The 15,702-nt window shown below is 45.3% G+C and overlaps 1 protein-coding gene across 1 annotated transcript in view; it reads right to left on the reverse strand.

Annotated features, from left to right (window-relative positions):
• Positions 1-419: 419 nt before the first annotated feature.
• The window catches only part of HS3ST6 (heparan sulfate-glucosamine 3-sulfotransferase 6), a 103,792-nt gene continuing 88,509 nt past the window's right edge, over positions 420-15,702 (reverse strand). Inside the window, exon 2 of the mRNA XM_067534257.1 lies at positions 420-2,717. Within this exon, the coding sequence (XP_067390358.1) occupies positions 2,099-2,717 (619 nt within the window). The 3' untranslated portion in view covers positions 420-2,098. The remainder of the gene's footprint in view (positions 2,718-15,702) is intronic.

Below are 15,702 nucleotides of genomic sequence, written 5' to 3' on the forward strand. Positions count from 1 at the left end.
TTATTTTAAATCTGTAAAAACATGCCATTCTCTGGATTCTCTGTTTGACCAGATGTATCGTCAAACGACTGTCACTGCCTAGTCTCAGAAAGGAAGCTCATCTCAACGTGTGAGATGCAGAACCAGCTCCAAAATGGGAAAGAGAAAATGAGCAAAATAAAACACTAGTGTCCTGGGCCTCAATCCTGCAAGGTACTGGAACATGTGTCAAGATTTTAAGGACATGAGTGGTCTCATTCTATCCAAGAGAGTGTGGAATCAGGGACTTAACAAAGCATTTAAGCACCTGCTTCACTCCCATTGAGGTCAATTAGATGTAAGCACCAACTTAATGCTGACTGTGTTTGTAAGTATTTGCTTATTAGGAGTGGAATTAATATTTCCTTTTATTTCAAACTTTGCCAGTTTACAGCTGTTTTATCCAATCTTGTCATATGCTCCTTGACTGCTCACCAAGACAAATAATAAGTATCAGTAATTTTTTATTCTCATCAATTATTGTGGGGAAGCGGGCTAGCCAGCAGATTTGGTGATACGGCCTAGGAAATTTTTATAACTATTTTGTAGAGCTGCAACTTTTGTCACAATTAAGAACAGGAGCTTTTTCTACTCTTTTTTGCCCAGACTTGTTGATATCGTATGTTCCTGAAACAGTACCAGAATATAAATTTTAATGCAAACAGTTAACCGGAAAAGAAATGTGGGTGAAATCCTGGCCCCACTGAATGGGACGTTTGCCATTTACTTCACAGAGGGCCAAGATTTCACTCTGTGCATTTAGGACACAATTCTCCCCCACTGAAGAAAATAACAAAACTCCCACTGACTCCTGAGGTGCAGAATCAAGCCTTTAAATAACAATAAATCACACACAGACAGTTATTATTTTTGCAGATGCACTGTGTCCTGTTTTTTGCAGATCTGGCAGAAACTATCAAATCAGGTAACCATTTCTAAGGACATCAAACATCACGTAGGTCCAATAGTTCGATAGTCTTTTTTAATAGGGCTTTTACAAAACTCTCATAAACGTAACATTTTATTTTATGTTTTGTAAATTTTAATGAAAAAGGACTCTAGAAAGAGGAGGATGCTTCTCTGATAGCATGGGAAACTGAAAACCAGACTTGCTGGGTGTAGGCACAGAAGCTGGGAAGTGAAACTGATTCGAAATACAAAAGGCCCAGATCCTCAGAGGTATGTGGAGGGGAGTTAGGTGCCTAAATACCTTTGAGGATCTAGGCCAAAGTTCACTGGCCCAACTGAGTGAAGCACAAAAGGAAAAACAAACAGCGTAAAAAGTCATTGATAAATAAGGTTGTTTATTTTTATTTTTTAATTTGGGGCATGCTACTGGCCCCAATAGTCAATGGCCTAAATTCCATTGACTCCAACGGGAGGAGCAAGATTAGGTTACTAACATATTATCATCGTAAGTCCCTTGTGTTTTTAATATACCAGGCCAGATCCTTAGCTGGCGCAAAGCAACCTAGCTCCTTTGAATTCAATGGAGATACATTGCTGCACGGCAGCTTCGAACCTGGCTGCAGTTGTTAGCTTTATAGTGGCCCTGTGAAAGAGAGGCATCCAGTAACTAAACGCAGCACGGATGTCCGGGGTCCTCTCCCTTGCTAGCGGAAGGGTCGGGATGGCTGATTGTGAATGTTGCAGCTCTCAGTGTGGTCAGAGAAAGGGCAGCAGTAGGAAGCTGTGGATCTTAGTGTCTGTGTCACGGCCCACATCCATGCACACACACACACACGCTCACCCTCACCATCTGAAAACCATCCAGGTTAATACAGATTAGCAACGTTTATAAAGCAGAATATTTAATCTGATCTGGGGTTGGGATTTTTTTTGTTTGTTTTTCTTTCTTAAATATTTCTCTCTACTCAGGAAGTGTACATTTCTCTCCAGGAAGAGGTCCGATATAAATTAGAACATGGGAAGAGTCTTCCAAAAGTTTGCCTTGGACACCCCTATGCTAGAGTCCCTGGGCGGCTTGGCACGCAATGTGCAAAGGGTCCTGTAGGTCTGCTAAGGGGACTAGTTGCCTTTACTCCACGGTGGCTTAGAACGCCAATGGCCTGGCAAGATGTCAGTCCCACCCGAAGTCCTGCCCAGTCATCTGATAGAACTTCATGTTGAAGGGTCTGTAAAAGTCCCGCAGGCGCTGGATCACCTGCCCATGGATTTTTGGATGAGGCCGCCCTTTGGACTTCCCCAAGCAGCGGGGCCGGCTGCTGCCTTCCGGCTTCTTCAGGCAGGGGAAGCCCTTGGTCTCATTGAAATAGAAGTGTTTGTCCGTCACGACTTTCTTGAGACCCAAGAAATCTTGCACTCGTCCCATCTCCCCAGCTGGGTCACTCACGAGTCTTTCCCCACTGACGAAGAGGAATTTCGAAAGGGGGAAGTACTGCAGCCAGTTGTCCAGGTGCTTGGCGTAGATGCCAATCCGCACCGCACTCCAGGTGGTGTCAATCAGCCCAGTGCTGAGATTCTTGAAGGCCAGCGCCTGGAAGCTGGGGATGGTGGGGTTTTTGGACAGGGTCTGCGTGTAGTCCGAGATGGCCCTGGTGACCGGGTTCCGCACCACCACGATCAGCTTGGTGTCCCTGGACATGTTGTAAATACGTTTGGGGGCCTCCTTGGTCACAAAGTAACTCGGGGTTTTCTCCATCGTGATTTGCCCCTCTAGAGTCCGCGGCATCAGGTTCCTGTGGAAAGGAAAGCAGAAGGGCAATGATGTAAGTGGATCTGTCCAGCTTTGACTCATTAACATCTCTAGTGGTAGGCACCAGTGCAAGAACAAGCTGATAATATTGAGCTGTCAACCCCCAGAACCATTCAGCTTTGTATCAGAAACCCAACAGTACTAATTAGAACTGGTTGAAAAATTGTCAATGACACTTTTTCCTACTGAAAAAGGCCATCGATTCCAAACCGAACAGCCTGAAGAGTCTATAGTCCAGCAGTTAAGGCTCTCACCAGCGATATGGAGGACCCAGGCCCCAGTCCCCACTCTGCCTCGTTCAGAGCAGTGACTTTAACTGGGGTTCTGGGGTGGGTAGGTAACTCTCTTGGCTGGTTTGGTTTTCCTGTGGGAAAAATTCCACAGGTCTCGCTTTCACTCCACAGGAGAAGGAAAGTGAATGTCAAAACTTGGGAATTCTTTGCAAAAGAGATTCGCTGCTTTCCAGCCAGCCCCAGTGCTGACAGCGGTGAGAGATTCTCCGTCAGCTCAAAGGGGAAGGGCCTGTTATCTTTGGAGCCGAGTTCTGTCACCGTGGAGCTCTGAGCCACGAGGGAGCTCAGCACACTCATGGGGCTCACCCGAGCGACATGATGGATTTGCCATCACTTGTTGGCTCTCAGCCAAGATGGGCCGTCTTTCTAAAGGTTTGTTATGGCTCCAACAAAAGTTATGGGCTCAACATAGACTCTACAGGGTGAGGTTCTCCAGCCTGTATGATGCGGGAGGTCAGATTAAACAATTATTATGCTCCCCTCTGGCTTTAAAATCCACACCAGAGGACCCATGGATTGTTACACTATTTATCATACAGGGCTGACCTCAGAAGAGCTGTCAAAAAAAGCCAGCATCCACTTTTATTAAAGGAAGATCAGAAACTAAACATTCAGAGCGGCTTAGAAAAATGCTGGGTTTCCTTAAAAGAAACATGGAAGGAACTTTCCACAGTGTGAATTTCTGGATGGAAATGGTTGTCTCTAAGAGCTCAGAGGGGCACACTGCCACGGGGCATGGCCCCATTGAGAACACCTCATTGAGTACATTGAGTACACATGAATTTGGCCCATGATTCTTGAAGAGAAAACGCCAGCCGTGTCAGCGATTGATTTCAGACCGACTCCCCTATCCCACTGCTTCCCCCATAAAACTTGCTCCTCATCTGAAGCAAAGGGAGCTGCCCACTTCCTGGGCTGTTGAGTTCAGTTTGGTGCCGTGTGAGTATCAGACACGCAGAGTGGGCCCATGCTGCCTGGAACTCAGGGGGGGAGAATTAATCAGTCTGTCCATATAAAGACCGTAGCAGGCGGATGATGGTCTACACTACACGAGTTACTGGGTGCTGCTCCAAGGACCATCAGAGCTGCTTGAAAATAATGAGGGTTGAAAGTGAGAGGGGAGGAGTTGGGGGGACGGTCTGGAAGGACTTACTGTACAGGAAAGTCTTTTAGCAGACCGGTCTCTATTGCAACGTCGAAGAGCGAGAAGCATTACGGCACTAACTCTTCACTGATGGGGAGTTATCAGCTGGGGTAGCCGTATGGGGTAGGCAGATTGGGCTGTGTTAGTAGGAGCATTGCCAGCAGATTGAGGGAAGTGATTATTCCTCTCTATTCGGCACTGGTGAGGCTTCATTTGGAGTATTGTGTCCAGTTTTGGGCCCCCCACTACAGGAAGGATGTGGACAAATTGGAAAGAGTCCAGGGGAGGGCAGTGAAAATGATTAGGGGGCCGGAGCACATGAGTTATGAGAAGAGGCTGAGGGAACTAGGCTTGTTTAGTCTGCAGAAGAAAAGAATGAGGGGGGATTTGATAGCAGCCTGTAACTACCTGAAGGAGGGTTCCAGGGGAGGATGGGGCTAGGCTGTTCTCAGTGATGGCAGATGACAGAACCAGGAGCAATGGTCTCAAGTTGCAGTGGGGGAGGTCTAGGTTGGATATTAGGAAAAACTTTTCCCTAGGAGGGTGGTGAAGCACTGGGCTGGGTTACCTAGGGAGGGGGTGGAATCTCCATCCCTAGAGGTTTTCTAGGCTCAGCTTGACAAAGCCCTGGCTGGGATGATTTAGTTGGGGTTGGTCCTGCTTTGAGCAGGGGATTGGGTCACTAGATGACCTCTGAGGTCCCTTCCAACCCTGAGATTCTAGGATATGCTCTAGGCTGCACAGGGAGATGGGAAATCTCAGTCTGCCCCACACCGGTTAGCCCAGTTTGGACAAATTCAACTCTGTTGGGTTGTACTAGAACCCCGAGGGGTCAGGGGAAGTGAGGTGATTTCAGATGCCACTGCTTGATCTCTGATACAGAAGGGGCTGCTGTCGTAAAAAGGGAGCTCTCCTCTTTAGACCCGAGGCAGGTCCCCCCTTTGTGCTTCCAGGGCCTGATTCTCTCCCTGCAGGACCTGAGGAACTCCTCTTGAAGTCAGTGGGGGACCCGGGGAGCCTGCCGCAGGCGTTCTGAGGCCATTGGTGTGCAAGAACTATGAAAGTCTATTGAAATCATTGGTGTCAGAGAAAGAAGAATCCGGCCCAAGTTTGCTACTCACTGTCATCTGCCCAATCAAATTCACTTTACTAAGGAAGTGACTAAGGTAAAATCTCTCACTTAAACCTGCCCTATCACAATCCAACTGCTACAAAACAATTTCAGTCCACTTTCTCTCTTAGTGGAGGCAGTTTCTCTCTCTCTCTCTCTCTCTCTCTCTCTCACACACACACACACACACACACACACACACACACACACGCAACAAATCCAGTCTCAAGACTTTAACACAAAAGCAAACTTCTCTTATTGCTGTGCCAATAAATATTTATAGGGAGTTCAATGGCTTTTTACTCTTCATTTACTGAGCTGCATGTTGCAATCGTAAAGGCTTTTTTTCGGTCTTGCATTTTCATGACTGGAGTTCCCATCGCAGTGAGGGACAGAGAATTCATGGCAATGTTACTGTTTAATCAACAGCCATAAGAGGCCAGCCTGGGATGCAGTGGAGATTGCCAACAGCACAGTTAACTCCTTCTATTAAAAACCGTTCAGTTCGCAATTTCACATACACGAGGTGTGAGCAAAAATGCAAACAAAACATCAGACGGAGTCCTGCACACTCCTTTGCTGATTCTCCTGCCGTCCGCTCCATTGAACAACGCTTCCTCCAGGAAAGCGCGTGGAATACTCAGCGTCTCATTGGACTCGTCCAATGAACACTCCAAGATGATTTTTTGACAACCTAAGATTCAAGCAATTTTTTAAAAAGTAAAACGTGTCTTTAGCACATCCTTTCGTCTCACTGAAATGTGCTGTGTGGGAACTGAAGCTTATCAATGATGATGAACATCACGGGTTAACTCCTCAGCTGGTATGAACTGGTGTAGGAGCTATCCCAATTTACACAGCTGAAAATCTGGTCTTGTTCCTATTTTTAGGGCAGCATGCAGATTCGGGTGGGAGAGAGGAAACGTTTTGTTGTTCTAACACCCAGCTACATGTCGTAATGGCACAATTAGGAGTTACAACTGTCAGGATTAAAACAAAGCAGACTTTTGGAAGGGATATAAAACCTGGCTCAGAGCATAAACCAAACTGGCCTGGGACTCAGGAAACCTGGGTTCAATTCCTGCCTCTGCCACTGATGTGCATTTTTTTTTTTAGAATGAATTCCATGCTGACGACAGATGCTAATTTAACAGGCCTGGAGCCTGAAGTCAGTGGGCTGCATCCACAGAACCGGCACAGCTCAGGCATCAGCACAGCAAGCTCGCTCCAACCCGTGAGTGTGATCCTCCTCTCACTTTGACAGACAGCAATTGGGAGAGACGCCAATGAAGTCAATGGAGTGATGCAGGTGAAAGTGAGAGGGGAAAGAGACCCTTGGCCTAGCGGTTCCCAAGCTTTTCCCAGCCGTGACACCACCACACCACATGTGTGAGGTCAGTCTCTACAAAGTGCCATCCTCCGCGCCGCGCGACCTCACATGTATCATATCTGCGAGCTCACGCTGCATGGAAGATGCCACACAATCGGGATAGCCACAACCCCATCCAGTGATGGCGCGACCCCACTTGGGATAGGGTTACCACCTTTGAAATGCAAAACAAAATGGTACCCACCCCCACCCCACAGGGCAAGTCCACTGCAATGCCAACCCCCAACCACAAGGCAACTCTGCGGCTCGCCCCTACATTCAATAGCCACTTACAGCATCCAGCGAGAGAACACACATAGATAAGACTGATAACATCATTTTCTTACTTAAACTGCGGAAGTGGGAACACTGCAGCATTTTTAGCTGGACACAGAATCTTTCAAAATTAATTATCCCACTGTACTGTGATAACAATGCACATTTTAGACCCATGTCAAAAAAGCCCAGCAGATTAAATTATTTTTCAGGCAACTGGCAAATGCATAAAAAAACTGGCCAGGCTGGTTAAATACCAGTCAGGTGGTAATCCTAACGGGGGGTCACAACCAGAATTTGGGAACTGCTGCCTTAGACCCTTAACCCTGCTCTGGAGGCAGCCTTTTTAGGAGGGAGAAAGGAGTTCGGTCTCTAGGGCCCATTCAGTTCCTGGCCTCTTTACTGAAGAAGGCTGGTTGAAAACATTTCTGTCAGAAAATGGAGTTTTGCTGAAATCTAAATTATCCAGGGGGAAAAGATCAATTTGCCAAGAATTTTCTCTCATGTGAAACAAAACGAAACGTTTTGTTCCGGATCAATGTTCATCTCTGAGGGGCTCATAAGAACTGTAGTTCCACGGCCCTCCTGCTCCCATTCTCCTCTATCAAGCAAGTTCCCCATCCAGACTACACTTCCCATGATGCACAGCGGTGTCTCCCTGTGGCTGAGCTACCGCAGCACCTCTTAAGTCTCCCATGATGCACCACAGTGGCTGAGGGTCAGGGAGATTAATATCAACATTTCATAAACCAATAAACTGAAACTTTTCCGAATGGAATTTTACTGGAACTTTCTGCTCCACGAAAAGTGTCACTATTTCAACTTTTCGCCCAGATTCAGGACAAAACTAGGTATCGAAATATTGGAATTTCCATGGTCTGGACATTCCGACTTTCAATCAGCTCTACCGCTGGCCCTGCCCAATAGCGTTATTAGAGGTGGTGGGTTTTGTGTTGTCTACTCCCCAAATTCAAAGTACCTTAAAGTGAATGAAATCTTCTAAACAGTTTAAAAAACAACATGGAAATAAAGAGACTGATTCAACGTCTATCGTGCACTAGCAGCCAGTATCCGAAAGGGAGCCTTTGCCAACAGCTATTATATAAGACATCCTCAAAAATGTCTTCGCCGCTCAAACCGGAAAGATCACAAAGTGGGCAATCAAATAAAGGAAAGATGCTATGGAATGAGAATGCTCGAGTAATCAGAATGTATTGTTTTTTGAAAAAATCTGACGCCAACTGCTCCATCTGCAGCTTTACTAGGCAGAGAGCTCATCTGAAATGATTGGCCACTGAAGTGGGTCTGTGAGCAGTGTGTGTAAGAAGCGCAGCTCCTAGCTGCGTTCAGCAATTGTTCTCTTCCCCGTCTCTTATTTTGAGGAGTTGCTGTTTGTGTCAGGGCTGCGGCCAATTACTCTGCAAGATCCTTTTATATTTAGGCTGGGAAGGGTTAGATTTTTAACAGTGAATGTCGATTTCACCGAATGCACAAAAACCGACAGAAAAATATTTCCATCAATAATAATCAAAATTTACACATAAGCAAACTAAGAAAAATGCTTCTTGAGAACATTCAATTAGAGTTTGATTTAAGGATATTTACTTTGTGTATCTTGACATGTGATGTTAACATTGGTTATAAAGCTTTTTGAATCTCGGTGTCTACTATCATTAAATAATTGTCTAACTCCCCTGCTGTTGACCCCTCCAGCTTCTCACAACCGTGAAAATTAAATTTGATCAATTTAGATAAAAATAAGAAATGCTTAAAATAAACATTGATATATCCATCAAAACTATTAAAAAAATTGAATTCTGCCAAGTCTGTATTGTATTTGAATGCTCCACCTCCGATGAGATTAGGTAAATTGGCTGTGTATTACAGATCTGTATGGAGAAATATTTCCTCTATGGTACACACAGAAGTTTAGTAGCACGAGGTACACATAGATAGCATATGATGTATTGTGAGATCATTTAATGAAAAATTGATTGTAATACATACGCTACAGGGCTGAGCTGTTAGAGCTGTTTCAGCTTTCATGCTGAATTCCTTGACTTTTCGAGATTAAACGGACACTCAGTTTTCTGAAAATCACATATTTAATTGAATAAACACAAATGCCCTGGCAGAATTTTAAGGTCCGGATTTTCAGAAATAACTTCCAAAATTGTGGGCCCAATTTTGCATCTTCAGATAAATGTAGGCACAAAACTGCAGATGCAACTGACTGCGCTCAAGAATAACTTCCAGATTGCATCTAGAAATGAGACAGTTACACACCCTCGGTCTTGGGCCTACAAACTGGAGGTTGGGTTAAGGCTCAGCTAAAACTCAGGCACTAATCTACATTTCAGTATTTAGGCCTTTTGCTGACTTCCTGCATTTCAGTCAACTCAGAAGATGAAATCAGAATAATCAGTCTCACTTTTCTAAACGTGTATTTATATATATATAAAATCCAGGTCAATTTCTCACGCCTGCACCATCACATCATTGCATGATTGACAGTCTTTTTTGGTATTATTTAACCTGCGCATCAGTCTAATGCTCTGCGCCTGGATTATCCAAAGACGTGTGACTGTAAATGGCACAATCCTGCCTCCATTGAAGTCAGTGGCAGTTTTCCCTTACACTTTAGCAGGAGAGAAGGATCTGACTTCCAGTTAGAAGAAGGGCCTTGTAGTGTATGTCTACACTGCACACTAAACCCAGGCAGTGATTCAGCTTTGAGCCCCAGCCCCCTTCTGTCCACACACAAATCAGTCTGGCTCGGGTCAGCAAGCACTCAGGACCCAGATCCTAAGATGCTGTTAGGGGTTAGGTCAGAGGCCAAGTCTTGCTGTGACTCTGGTCTTAGCCCTGTCATTTTGCAGTGTCAGTGTGGATGCAGGTCAAGCCACTGACCCATCAGAAGGTCTGCATAGTGCAGGAGGGATGTGTTAGCAAGGCTCTGAGAACCCAGTCCAGCAACTGTGAACCCAAGTTTCCAGTGTAACCTAGATGTTCAAGGACAGGCTCGGAAACCCCAAGTCCACAAGCCCAGTTCCCACAGACCAGGGCTTATTGTGCAGTGTAGACACACCGTAAGGATCTAGCCAGAGGAAACAAAATGTCTAAGGGGAAAAAAGCAGAAAGCATTTTAGCAATCAGTACTTCATAGATTTCAATGCAGTGATGAACGCCCTGATTCATTTATAATGAGTCATTAATTACCAGAGAAATTACCAAGGCACATCACTGTATCATCTGTGTGAACAGAACATGAGACACAAAGATCCTGCATAGCTACAATTAAAACATCGCACAGAAAGAAGGGCCATCAGAGGGATGTTCCCAAGACAGACCTCCCCATTACGATACACAACTTGGCCAATTATTTACACCCTTCTTCTTCCCCTGATAGTGTCAATGTGGACACAACCCATCTTGCAAAGACCTGAGGGTCTGATTCTCCTCTGATTTACCCCAGCATAACTACTAACTTCAGTAGAGTTACTCCTGATTTACACCAGTAGAAGGGCCCGATCCAAGCCTGCTGTAGTCAATGGAAGACTGGCCGCTCATTAGGTTTTGGTTAGGCCCTAAGGGAGTGGCGACTCAGGCCCAGGGAGTTTAGATTTGGTACACACTGACCCCTTGCCACGATGTCCATCGCTCTCAATCATTTCATAAAGGAAGAGGAGCCGGACCACGTGAGTGGCCTGACCAATCGCGCAACTGGAATAGTGGATTCCAAACATTAAAATGCCAGATGGAGAAATCACTCTCACCTGTTTGCCCCGGCCAAGTGCAGCGCCCCCTTGTGCTAGACGCTGAACAAACACCTAATAAGAGACAGTCCTGCAGAGCGTACCGTCTGCAGAAATACAGACGGTGGGAACGGACACGGGCTCAGCGAGGTGAAGAGACTTGCCCAAAGTTACACAGCAAGTCAGTGGCAGAGTTGAGATCAAACCCCGATCTACCAATTCCTAGTCCAGTGCCCGATCCAGGGGACCACACTGCCTCTCAGTACCTTGCTTACAACAGATCCTTTGAGCCACCCTGTGAAATGAGAGTTCCTCCTTAAATTCCTCCCTTGTTTGAAGTCAGACAAACATTCCATGACTCCCATTACACGCACTTCCTGTAGCACAGGGAATTTCCAGTGAGACTGGATTTGCTTTCGCTGGGGAAAATTGCTTAACCTGAACCTTTCTGCTCGAGCCAGAAGGAAAGGACATTGCAACCAGCTTCTAAAACCTGTTGGATCTGCTGCTTCAGTGGGCTGGAGCCAGGAAACAGAAGTGATAATGGTAGCACAAGCCCAAGGGGATTTGTTAATCATGGGTTATGGCTTCCAAGGAGTAATACAAATATCTATAATGACTTTATGGCCACCGTTTGATTCTGATCCAGCACCCAGTTACGTTTGCTAAATACAATGTATGCGACATTGATGTTTGGTGCTCTGGAGACACACTCAGCAAGTTACGGTGAAATGGAAGCAGCTGCTATTTGTAGGCGAGTTCCCCTGGTCCTTGCTCACTTTATATAGGACCACGAATGTGATGGACACAGTCGAGATGAGCAAATAATGGCTTTTTTGATTGGCTGTCATTGCTGGAAAATCTCCCCAAAATGACTGTTTGGGGGTCAAATGCCATGTTTTGTTTTGACAACATCGAAAATGTTTCATTTTGGTTGTATCCATTTTTAAACCTTTTCTTGGGGGGGGTCTTAATAACCTTAGTGGAAATCTGGAAAGAAAAAGTCATTTTGAACCAAAAACCTGAATCATTTCGTTTTGAAAATGTCAAAATAAACATTTCAATTTTTTCAGAATTTTAAGGGTCTTTTTTTTTCCCCCGACTGAAAAAGTTCAACAAAATCAACCCAAATTTGCAAAACCTTTTGGTGTTGCTAAATTTGTGTTTCTTGTTGAAAAAGGGGTTCAGCCAGAAAATTTCACCCACCTGTATCACCTAGCACTTTGTAAGCACAGATTGACGTGTTTCCTGGCCTGCGGCGCCCCCAACCCAAGGGCTCCAGCTGGGAAACGCTTAGGCACATGTGTATCTTTACTCACCTGTAATTCAACACAGTGCTCAAACCGTCCTCACTAGCTCATGCCTTTGGTATGGAGAGCCATGGGTTCCACCCCAAGTGTGTCAGCAAAGTTGGTGGCGGTCACATAACTGGGGGCCTATTGGGGATTCAATTTGCTTTGAGGTGTCCTGTGTCCCCAGGAAGCATGTAGCCCACTGGCAGCATTCATGGATTTGAGGATGTGAGCCTGCTACAAAGCCTAGTTTTTCAGTTTAAGCAGTAGAGGCCGTTCTTCTAGTTCTGGAAGTCCCTGGTTCAATATCTGATGTTGGCCAAAATATGGTTGCCATCATAACGGGACCTGGCCTCTAGGAATTTACTGCAATAATAATAAGGCTAGGTCAGGGAATCTCAACATAGCTCTGCATTCTTCTTCTTTTTGCAAAATCCCATGTGGCACTTGATATAACCATGCTCCTTTCTAGAAGCTGTGCTTCCATGTTTTCCTCGCTGACTGCAACCCCAGCACTCAAGAGCTGCTCTGTAATAACAAACGGGCACAGCCACAGGGAAGGCAGACCTTAGTAAGGGAATTGATTTTGGGCTTCCAGGTATTTGCTAAAAACTTTTTAAAATGCCCCAGCTGGGTCCTTTTGAATTGAAGTCCACACACACTCACATCTAGCTCTTTTCACAAGCACTTCATACAGGACGTCAGCATCATTTTACAGATGGGAAATGGTAACGAATGGGACTTGCCCATGCTCACCCAATGGCAGAACTGGGAATAGAACCCAAGTCACCTGGGTGCGAGTCCAGTGCTCTGGATCCTAGATCACACTGCCTCTAAGGAAACTCACTTTTCCCCCTCCCCCCGTTTTTTTTGGCAAGGTTCGTGTGTTTTGCCAGGTTTCTGTGAAGGAGGCTGCATGTGGGTTAAAGGGAAGCGCAAGTTGTTAGTCTGACGGGTTGGGAGGATTTGTTATGGATGTTGGTAATTGAGGGGAATCTATTTGTCTGGCATAAAATAGTTTGCACAGAGGGTGGAGGGCATGTATTTTAGAATCCAAGGGAAACACACACACACTTCTCTGCTGAGGCATAAATGGCAGCTCCTGTCTAGCTTTCTATGCAGCATGCTGTACCTATCAACAGGGAGAGAATAGCTGTGATATTTAGACTATGCGGGGAGAACTCTAGTTCTGTCTGCTACTTAGAGCTGGGGGACTCGGCTTCAGGAGGCTTGGGTTCTAGTCCCGGCCTCACAGGTAAATCACTTACCCGTTCTACACTTCAGAGTCCCCGTCTGTGAAATGGTGAAGGGCTACGGAGCTGGATTAATTAGGGCTTTTAAAGCACTTTGAATTCTTCCAATGAAAAACATTATAGACGTGCAAAGTATTGTCCGTATTAACCACATGTAGAAAGCGACGCTACCTGATGCTCAGCCTGCTCCAGAACTAGGGGGGATGTTTCCTCTCTGATCTACAGTGAACATGGATCCCAATTCCTGACTACCCATTTGGCTCCTTGTCTGCCTGCAGATTGGGAAACAGGCATGAACAGGAATTGAAACCCTGTGTGTGGGGACATGGGCAGTAGTGATCCGCTTTACTCTTACAGCTCAGCAGACCACGCCACAAGGAGATTAAGTGACTTACCCCAGACCCCAGAGAAATTCAGTGCTTCCCCCTGCCGCCCAACACTTTGATCTAACCACTAGGCCACGTAGTTTCTGAACAGTAACATTACATTAGCACTAATGCAGATGACTCTGATGAAAACTCATCTCTGGCCTGCGAGCTGGCTAAGCATACACCCCCCCTACCATTAGCTCATTCAGCACTGAGCTTCAAAACAGATTTTTTAATGTCTATGATCAGATCATTTTGTTTAAATTTAAAAAATATGCTGACCCTTTGGCTTTGAAAATTGCCATAAGGCGTGGCTGCCCCTTCGTGGGCCCAATTTTAATAATGCATTAGCCAGTAGAGAAATAAGTGGGCACTTTTACAGCCAAATGCAATATTTTTAAAAACCATCTCTCACACTGGGGTTTCCTGATGCATTAGCAAAATTGGGAAAAGTTCACTTTGGAATTTCTTTTCTACCCTGCTTATTTCCATAAGCAAGCACAACGTTTTGGCTCTGAGATGCCTCTAGGGGGGAAAAAAAAGTAACAATGTTTATATTATGTCCAACAGCAACTGATATTCAAAGAGAAAGGGTCCTATTTTGTAACCACTGTAGGAAATGTACCATTATTACTCATTGCAAAGATATCATGATCCTGCATTCTAAGGAAGTATTTGTTATTGACAAGTATTCACGCCACAGCTCTTATGCAAACAAATTTCAGGCTATGGCGACGTTCACTTCGCTATTTGCTGTTCGTGGTATGCGGTTGGTCCCCTAAAGTCACAGGGTATTGTTTCTGCTTCCCGATGAGATAAACTTTTTTGAGGGGGAGAATGGTGTCTAAGGTATGCCGAATAATGCACTTTCTAGGACACATTTTTGTCGATGTTGGGGCTAAAAGTTGTGCAATTAATTTACAAAACAGTAAGAAAACAAACACTGCAGGTGCAAAGATAGATAGATGAAGTTGCAATTTGGCTAGGGTGCAACTAGGTATCTTGGGTACTTCTATGCTCCCCATTACCATAGTATCTGAGCACATCTCCATGTTTAATGTATTTATCCCCACAAGACCCCTGTAAGGAAAGCCAATGCTTTTGTTCCCATTGTACAGACGGGGAACTGAGGTACAGAGAAGGTAAGTGATTTTCCCAAGGCCACACAAGAAGTTTGTGAAAGAGCAGGGAATTGAACCTGAATCTGTCTTCCAAGTCCCAAACGAGCTCTCTAACCATGGGAACATCCTTCCTCCCGAATTCCTCATGCTGAAATTGTCATTAATCTTCACTGATTATAAGTGGTCAGGACCATAGTTGTACGTCTCTGGAAAGAAGTATTTGGAAAAGATTAGACCTACCCTGCACCACCAGAAGTGCGCCTTTCTGCTTCTTTAATTCAGTTTATGGCAGCAATTTTTACACTGTGTGAGTGTGACTGAGAACAAGCTCAGCCGCATGCCCTAGCCTGGGGAATTTTTTCTAAACCAGTTGCTTATTAAGCTTCTCTTTGATGAGTTTCCTAACTGAAAGCTTTGTTCCTTCTTATACTCAGCAACTGCAGGGACACCTGAAACTAACAAGTCCAGACTAATGTTAGACTTCTGTAAAGTTAAGATGCAGCCTATGCAGTCACGGATCATGGAGAACTCGAGTCAAAGCATATCCAGGTCATTTTTAGCAACCCATTTTAGCATTTGCAGTAGCAACCCAAAAGGGCTACACGCCGTACGAAGAGACAGGCCCTGACCGACAAAAGCTTGCAATCTAAATAAGAGATGAAAGGTGGAAGAGGAACAACACAACATACAGAAGCAGAGCCATCAGTGTGGTGATGGGCATGTGTCTTGTTAGTTCAGTTTTTCATTCCCACCCCACTGAGAAGGGCAGCTGGGGATGGTTTCCACCAACCAAAATGGTTGATTCATCGGGAGGGCTGCTTAAATGCAAAACCGCACAATGCAAACGTGGAGAAACAAGGAACTGGCCGGTTGAAGCAGCCACCTTTAACACACCTAGACCCAAAGCTCACACTAACTGCTGCGCCAGAAGAGTCCTCACCACAGAATCTCTTCCCCTTCCAACGCACACAGAAACACAGTGCAGT

This window comes from Emydura macquarii, unplaced genomic scaffold (genome assembly GCF_026122565.2).
Source record: "Emydura macquarii macquarii isolate MOO-44397 ecotype Brisbane River unplaced genomic scaffold, CSIRO-AGI_Emac_v2 contig_3390, whole genome shotgun sequence".
In the NCBI taxonomy this organism is placed as follows: domain Eukaryota; kingdom Metazoa; phylum Chordata; order Testudines; family Chelidae; genus Emydura; species Emydura macquarii.